General features: G+C 41.3%; 1 protein-coding gene across 1 annotated transcript; it reads left to right on the top strand.

The window, feature by feature from the left end:
• The first annotated feature begins 111 nt into the window (after positions 1 to 111).
• On the top strand, positions 112 to 7,669 carry rab33a (RAB33A, member RAS oncogene family). The gene is made up of 2 exons (XM_029659456.2): positions 112 to 566; positions 6,371 to 7,669. Exons 1-2 carry the CDS (start codon positions 297 to 299, stop codon positions 6,818 to 6,820), a joined length of 720 nt encoding a protein of 239 aa, XP_029515316.1. The 5' UTR covers positions 112 to 296; the 3' UTR covers positions 6,821 to 7,669.
• The last annotated feature ends 1,089 nt before the right edge of the window (positions 7,670 to 8,758 follow it).

Raw genomic sequence — 8,758 nt, 5'->3', positions numbered from 1 at the left:
ACAGATGTTGACAATCTAAAGATTGTTAAATATTAGCCTACTGTAGCCTTATTCATTTCCTCTTTGATATAGGCTATAAATCACATTAAACATTACCATTGTGTTTACTGACTAGAAACTATTTTCTGTGCATATTTACAGTATTTGTAAATAGGGGAACATTGTATGAATTGCATTTTGCCTTCTTCAATGAAGCTGCTTGTGAGACAGTGGGTCGCTGTTGTTGCGGTGCCTGACTGCCTCACCTTCCCCCATCCGCGAGACCAGTGCACAACTGTGTACATCATTTTAGCGTAATGGCAAATGAATCTTTTGGAAATGAGGGAGGTACCGGTTCGAGAAACTCAAGAAATACAAATTTCACATCATCTGTGGATCTCAGCACGTCCTTAGATTCAAGTGTTCAGACTCGAATATTTAAAATAATTGTAATCGGGGATTCAAATGTAGGGAAGACCTGCTTAACCTTCCGCTTCACCGGGGGAAGCTTTCCCGAGAAGACGGAGGCGACAATCGGTGTGGATTTCAGGGAGAAAGCAGTGGAAATAGAGGGCGAAAAAATTAAGGTAATAGCCTAATTTAGCATCTGGTCGGGACAGGGTCGTTTTTATTTGGGTCAATTGACCATTTATGTGTTCGGCTTTAACCGTTATAAATCTATGCATGACATGTCAATAAACGGAGTAGAGAATTATTTCTCTCCCGAGTCCATCAATTTATATTTAATGGCCTGTTAGGTTGAATCTTTTGAATTAATAGATCATTCAGCAATGTTGGCATGGTTCTCAAATTACGGAATTTACCGTTTAATTTCAGATCACCATCACATCCCCAGTTCACCAACCGTTCTCTGCAAGGCCTAGTAACTAAACAAAAATATAAACGCAACATGCAACAATTTAAAATATTTCATTGAGTTACAGTTCATGAGAAAATCAGTCAATTTAAATTAGGCTCTAATCTATGGATTTCACATGACTGGGAATACAGATATGCATATGTTGGTCACCTTTAAAAAAGGGCCTTACAATGGGCCTCAGGATCTCGTCACGGATTTTGTGCATTCACATTACCATCGATAAAATGCAATTGTGTTTGCTGTCCATAGTTTAGGCCAGCCCATACCATAACCCCACCGCCATCATGTGGCACTCTGTTCACAACGTTGACATCAAACTGCTCGCCCACATTGACTCCATACACGTGGTCTGCGGTTGTGAGACCTGTTGGACATGCTGCCAAATTTTAAAAAATTGTTAGGCGGCTTATGTTAGAGAAATGAACATTACATTCTCTGGCAACAGCTCAGGTGGACATTCCTGCAGTCAGCATGCCAATTGCACACTCCCTCAACTTGAGACATCTGTGGCATTGTGTTGTGAAAAAACTGCACATTTTAGAGTGACCTTATTGTCCCCAGCACAAGGTGTACCTGTGTAATGAGCATGCTGTTTAATTAGCTTATTGATATGCCACACATGTCATGTGGATGGATTATCTTGGTAAAGGATAAATGCTCAATAACAGGGATGTAAACAAATTTGTGCACATTTGATAGAAATAAGCTTTTTGTGCATATGGAAAATGTCTGGGATATTTTTATTTCAGCTCATGAAAAAAATGGGACCAACACTTTACATGTAGCGTTTACACTTTTATTCAGTGTATATAAAAACACAAAATGTCAGTGTAGTACAACCTCTGAATGCCCCCGCCCCAAATACAACCTAATCCCAGCATATCTAGCAACAGACAGTGACATCGATAGATATTGTGATGTTTTTACAATATTAGCTCTTCATCATGACTTCTCATTGAGAGTCACCCTCAAAATAAACCTTTCCTCGGTATGAAAACATTAGCAATAGAGCATCTTTGTTCAAGTATCAGTTATTTTATTCAGAAATGGAAGACATACACTAATACAGTCTTCAAAATAGTGCCTTCCCACAGGGCACAAACTGGTTGAATCGGCGTTGTTTCAATGTAATTTGCCAACATATTGTGATATGGAATCGGTTTAATTAAAATGCATTGGATTTGCAAAAATTCATCAACAAACTGTTGTTTTGAAGGGGAAATGTCAACCCCAGGATTATGTCATCATGGGAATCAATTTTAAACATAGTTGATATAACATTGAAGATTTGCCTATGAGAAAACTATTGGCTGGGTATCCAGTGTTAAACAAGCCCAGCCGTGCTCAGCTTTCATATGTCAGACTCTTAGCAATGTGCTATTGTGAGAATCCTCCACTGAAATTAAATAGATTCACTGTTGCAATCAAATTCATTTCAAATAGTAGGTTTAACAGTAACCATACTTAATCAATAGCATTAATGATACTATTTAGGCCTATATAGCATATGTAAAGTCATCAACAGCTATTGTTGCAATTCAACCCAGAATTCAACTAAAAATAAACAATACAATAGGTCTAGGGTTTCAAGCTCTGGTTGATTTCAAATTTAATAGGTTGGTTTTCTGATCTCCGTCTCAATCAAAAATTGAAGTTAAACAATAGACTAAATCAAATCATGGACTAAGATACAGTAGAATAGGACAGATTACAGTATATACATATGAGATGAGTAATGCAAAATATGTAAACATTATTAAAGTGGCCAGTGATTTCAAGTCTCTGTATATATGGCAGCAGCCTCTAATGTGCTAGTGATGGCTATTTAACAATCTGATGGCCTTGAGATAGAAGCTGTTTTTCAGTCTCTCGGTCCCAGCTTTGATGCACCTGTACTGACCTCGCCTTCTGGATGATAGCGGGGTAAACATGCAGTGCCTCGGTGGTTGTTGTCCTTGGTCTTTTTGGCATCACCTCCTCCCTGTAGGCTGTCTCATCATTGTTGGTAATCAGGCCAACTACTGTTGTGTCGTCTGTAATCTTGAGTTGGAGGAGTGCGTGGCCACACAGTCATGGGTGAACAGGGAGTACAGGAGGGAAATGAGCACGCATCCTTGTGGGGCCCCAGTGTTAATTAAGGATCAGTGAAGTAGAGGCGTTGTTTCCTACCTTCACCACCTGGGGGAGGCCCGTCAAAGTCCAGGACCCAGTTTCACAGGGCGGGGTTGTAGTCAATGAACAGCATTCTTACATAGGTATTCCTCTTGTCCAGATGGGATAGGGCAGTGTAACGACGACTGCATCATCTGTGGATCTGTTGGGGCGGTAAGCAAATTGAAGTGGGTTTAGGGTGTCAGGTAAGGTGATTACGATCCTTGACTAGTCTCTCAAAGCACTTCATGATGACAGAAGTGAGTGCTGCGGGGTAATAGTCATTTAGTTCAGTTACCTTTGCTTTCTTGGGTACAGGAACAATGGTGTACATCTTGAAGCACTTGGGGACAACAGACTGGGATAGGGAGAGAACACTCTGGAGGGCGGCATTTCTCTCAAGCAGACATTCACAGCTAAGCTACAACAACATTTCTCTCATTCTGCTTCATAATCAACACAAACTGGAACCAAAGCCAGTAGGTATATCTTGTTTAAATGGTGATATTTGTTTTTGTTGACAAAACAATTCAATATCACTTTTACAATTTATGTTGGATTTACATCTCCAACTCAACCAAAAATAAAAGTTAAATGGGATTAAGTCAGTGGCTCAGATGGAGCTATCCAAGCAGTAGCTCTCCTTTAAAAAATGTTGATATTTGGTTGCCTGGTCAACATAAAGAGTCAAAATTACTTTTATTAAACAGTTAATGGCCTAAAGAGTAACATCTGTGACCACATTGAAGTTACTGTAACTATGTCCTCTTATGTAATCATAGAAAGTGTTCATGGTCAAGATAGCACCTGCGACCTTTGCATGCTATAATAGAGCATCTCAAACAGCATTGATCACTATACTATGCATAGGGTACATACTGTTAATGTAATCTCAACAGCAGTACAGGTCATGTGGCTGTGCTATTAGATGAAGGGCAGTGATGACACATGAAGTTAAATAAAGAAACAAAATGTCAGTCATTGTATTCCTATTTCAACTTCGCTTTTATATGGTTGAAGCCCAGTGATAAAACATTTAGATGAAAAGTACACCAAAAATCTGACTTTGTTGTTCCATTGTCATTTGGATGTGCTTTTAGATGGTTGAAAGCACAGTGATAACACATTGTGAATGCAACTAACTTGTCTGTCTTTGAGTGAATGACTGTTGTAATTTCATCTGTCAACATCTCAACCAGATATTACTCAGTTGTCCACGTTGAAATGACAGGTGTGACCAGTGGGTTTGAGCTCTAATGATAAAAGCATCAATGTGGAATTATTCTAATCGTCTGCCCTTTTGGGAATGGTTCATGCCCACAGGCCGCATAACGCAATGGTCCTCCAAACATAATTGTTGCTTTCCCGCCAAGAGGTGTACTTAACACCCTGCTACACTCAACTCCCCGTGGAGTAAAAGAGGTATGTGACTGTAGGTACAGGTAAGGATGACAGAGGTAGAGAATATTACTATTTACAGGGAATTTGTTCTCTTCACACAGTAGTGGCCAAAAAGGTGCTGGACAGAAGAGGCAGCAGCATAGCCTAGTGGTTAGAGCATTGGACAAGTAACCAAAAGGTTGCAAGCTCAAATCCCCGAGCTGACAAGGTACAAATCTGTCATTCTGCCCCTGAACAAGGCAGTTAACCCACTGTTCCTAGGCAGTCATTGAAAATAAGAATTTGTTCTTCACCGACTTGCCTAGTTAAATAAATAAACAGAACCAAAGTAAAAGTTAAAGTCCCCGCTCCTATCTTACCTGCCTACCCACCTACTCTCAATGCCACCTGGCACAGGGGGTGGTCCACCCAGGTCTTACCTAGTGTGCCTAGACAGAGTACATACAATGGGTATATGTATGCCTGCAGGCCTCTTGCCTAAACACTCCCAAGGTGCCTTCCTGGGAACAAATGTAACATAAGTCACCAAACTCCATGAACAATTTGAATAAACCAAAAACACGAGGTACTATAAGCAAACACATACCTCTGCAGGCTACAAAATACTTTACAACAAATTTGCCAGACCAGCACATACCAAGACGCTCTCCCTCATAACAAAGGAACACTGGCTTTTAAAGCTGCAGAAGGAGTCGGTAATTGCAGACAGCTGTATCCCCTGATGAGAGGGCGGGGTCGGAGCTCCAATCTGCAATGGGGCCGACCAATCAGCTGCTTGAAATCCAGGAAGCCATCCTGAAACACACACATACAAACCCACAACAACACTGAAACTGGGGAACTTAACAATAATGCAATGACCCTCCAAACATAATGCAATGGTCCTCCAAACATAATGCAATGGTCCTCTAAACTTAATGCAATGGTCCTCCAAACATAATGCAATGGTCCTCCAAACATAATGCAATGGTCCTCTAAACATAATGCAATGGTCCTCTAAACTTAATGCAATGGTCCTCCAAACATAATGCAATGGTCCTCCAAACATAATGCAATGGTCCTCCAAACATAATGCAATGGTCCTCTAAACATAATGCAATGGTCCTCCAAACATAATGCAATGGTCCTCTAAACTTAATGCAATGGTCCTCCAAACATAATGCAATGGTCCTCCAAACATAACGCAATGGTCCTCCAAACATAACGCAATGGTCCTCCAAACATAACGCAATGGTCCTCCAAACATAAAGCAATGACCCTCCAAACATAATGCAATGGTCCTCCAAACATAATGCAATGGTCCTCTAAACTTAATGCAATGGTCCTCCAAACATAATGCAATGGTCCTCCAAACATAATGCAATGGTCCTCTAAACTTAATGCAATGGTCCTCCAAACATAATGCAATGGTCCTCCAAACATAATGCAATGGTCCTCCAAACATAATGCAATGGTCCTCTAAACATAATGCAATGGTCCTCCAAACATAACGCAATGGTCCTCCAAACATAATGCGCATTTTCCTAGGTAGTATTTTCCAGTCTAGTATTTATTCTGATTATGTCTGATTATGTCTCAACCCTCGTAATCCCAGATAACACACATATATCCATCGTAGGCACGATATATACAGGATACATCAGGAAGATGGTGTTTAGACATTGTTTGCTCATTGGCAAGATGTCTTTCAGATGTGTGTTGAATACCTACATTCTAAATTCTACAGTTCTACATCTTTTATATGTTGGCCAGGCGTCAACATTATATTCTGATGTCTTGGCGACGTCTTCCCAATGTGCAAACACTCTCCAAACTACATATTCCCTATGCAATTCGATACGTCAGCCAAAGGTGTGTGTGTTTACTGTGATGCATTATCTAGAGATGTTTTCCCATTTCTCTCTGACCAATACACACGATTCCTCTCTGACCACTGGATGTGTTATTACTCCTCAACAGGTTCAGGTGTGGGACACTGCAGGACAGGAGCGCTTCAGAAAGAGCATGGTAGAACACTACTACCGCAATGTGCACGCTGTCGTTTTCGTTTACGACGTCACCAAGATGGCCTCATTCCAGAACCTGAAGACGTGGATCCAGGAGTGCAACGGGCACCGTGTCTCACCCACTGTGCCTCGGGTACTGGTGGGTAACAAGTGTGACCTGGTTAGTCATATCCAAGTACCCTCCAACACTGCCCTCAAGTTTGCAGATGCCCACAACATGCTGCTGTTTGAGACCTCAGCGAAGGACCCCAAGGAGAGCCAAAATGTGGACTCCATTTTCATGTGCCTGGCATGTCGGCTGAAAGCCCAGAAGTCCCTGCTGTACAGGGATGTTGAGAGGGAGGATGGAAGGGTTAGGCTTTCACAAGAGACAGATGTTAATAAGAGTAACTGCCCTTGTTGAGGCTCCTCCACTCTGCAATGATTCCTTATCTCCTTTTAATACTGCTGTGACTTGAATTGAACAATTTAACATAAACAACAAAAGGCGAAGATACTGTTCTAATGTTAACATTTCTTGAAAGAATGTGCCTGCAGTTATTTCAGTTTTTCTTCTTAAAAATTATAATAGTGTTTTGCTGTCTGTCTGTCTGTCTGTCTGTCTGTCTGTCTGTCTGTCTGTCTGTCTGTCTGTCTGTCTGTCTGTCTGTCTGTCTGTCTGTCTGACCCTCTCTTGTTTTACTCTCTTTCTTTGATATGTTATCATTATCACATTCTGTAATAATGGCCTTAAGTCAAGAGAGGTCATCCTGTGGTGTTTGTAAAGTATGTTAATTTATTTTATATTTGAGTTGTACATGTCTGTACATGACTGCTGTCGGTATTATCATGTATGTACATGTCTGCTGTCAGTATTACTGTTTCATGCAATATACTCGTGTGTAACATGATTGTCACAATCTCACAAAGGGACTTTCATAAAGACTATTTGGGCTTCACACTGACGTACTGTATATGTGCTGCAATCGTTTTACATTTGTTGAGTATATTGTTTGTTTTTTAACTATATTTTAAAACATATCCACTAATAATCCTTCAGATTGAATTGTCATAACCATAATGCAGAGGATGGGGAGGCAACGATGCTAGTTAGCCCAATACCCTTCCCCCGCCCCACCAGGGGTTTCTCTGGCTTCAGGTCTGCTATTTCTGCTTTCTGTTTTCTCTCCATTGATCATCATCATATTTCTGATCGTCAACAAAACATCCAATTTGTGACCGTCTCCTGTCTTTGCCTCAAAATTAAATATTCAACAAATATCATGTGTCCTTTATTGCATTTTGCAGCTGGTGATCACAAAGCACATAATACTAAAAATAACGTTTTGAGGTGAGGATCTTTCACTTGACACAATTTTCAAGGTTATTAAAAAAATGTAGTGCAAAGAATCTCCACTAGATGTTGCAGAAATTGGTAGTCGCAGTCTGACTCATGAAAATAACATTTCATATTACTTAGCCGAAGAGTAAAATTTTACATACTTCATAATATCTCAATTGTTTATCGGATCGTTTGGGATATTTATTGGATCTGCTCATAAGTCAGTGAGACACTAAGCCTGTTTTAAGTATCTTAGTGCTCCATATTAGTCCCCTCCTGTAGTCTCTGTTCACCCACGACTGCGTGGTCGCATACGACTCCAACACCATCATTAAGTTTGCTGACAACACAACGGTGGTAGGCCTGACGACGATGAAACAAGACACCGACGACGATGAAACAAGACAAGTAACAAGACAACAACCTCTCCCTCAATGTCAGCAAGATGAAGGAGCTGATCGTGGACTACAGGAAATGGAGGGCCGAGCACGCCCCCATTCACATTGACGGGGCTGAAGTGGAGCGGGTTGAGAGGTTCAAGTTCCTCTGTGTTCACATCATTGTCGTGCCCACATGAAGAGGGCACGACAACGCCTCTTCCCCCTCAGGAGACTGAAAATATTTGGCATGGACCCTCGTACCCTCAAAATGTTCTACATCTGCACCATTGAGAGCATCTTGACTGGCTGTATCACCGCTTCTTATGGGAACTGCTTGGCATCCGAGTCCAAGGCGCTACAAATGGTAGTGCATACAGCCAAGTACATCACTGGGGTCGAGCTCCCTCCCATCCAGGACCTCTATACCAAGCAGTGTCAGAGGAAGGCCCTGAAGATTGTATATGACTCTAGCCACCCAAGTCATAGACTGTTCTCTCTGCTACCGCACGGCAAGCAATACCGGAGCACCAAGTCTAGGTCCAAAAGGCTTCTGATCAGCTCTACCCCCAAGCCATAAGACTGCTGAACAATTACTCAAATGGCTACTCAGAATATTTTTGAACGGACTCTCTTGCACACT

The sequence above is a fragment of the Oncorhynchus nerka genome, linkage group LG5 (genome assembly GCF_034236695.1).
Source record: "Oncorhynchus nerka isolate Pitt River linkage group LG5, Oner_Uvic_2.0, whole genome shotgun sequence".
Taxonomy (NCBI): domain Eukaryota; kingdom Metazoa; phylum Chordata; class Actinopteri; order Salmoniformes; family Salmonidae; genus Oncorhynchus; species Oncorhynchus nerka.
This window is presented reverse-complemented; position numbering and strand designations above follow the sequence as displayed.

What these genes read in the sequence shown, in the direction of transcription:
- rab33a (XM_029659456.2), top strand. Translation starts at nt 297, where the DNA reads ATGGCAAATGAATCTTTTGGAAATGAGGGAGGTACCGGTTCGAGAAAC. An exon ending in TAGAGGGCGAAAAAATTAAG is followed by an intron (nt 567 to 6,370) that starts GTAATAGCCTAA and finishes ACTCCTCAACAG; the next exon opens with GTTCAGGTGTGGGACACTGC.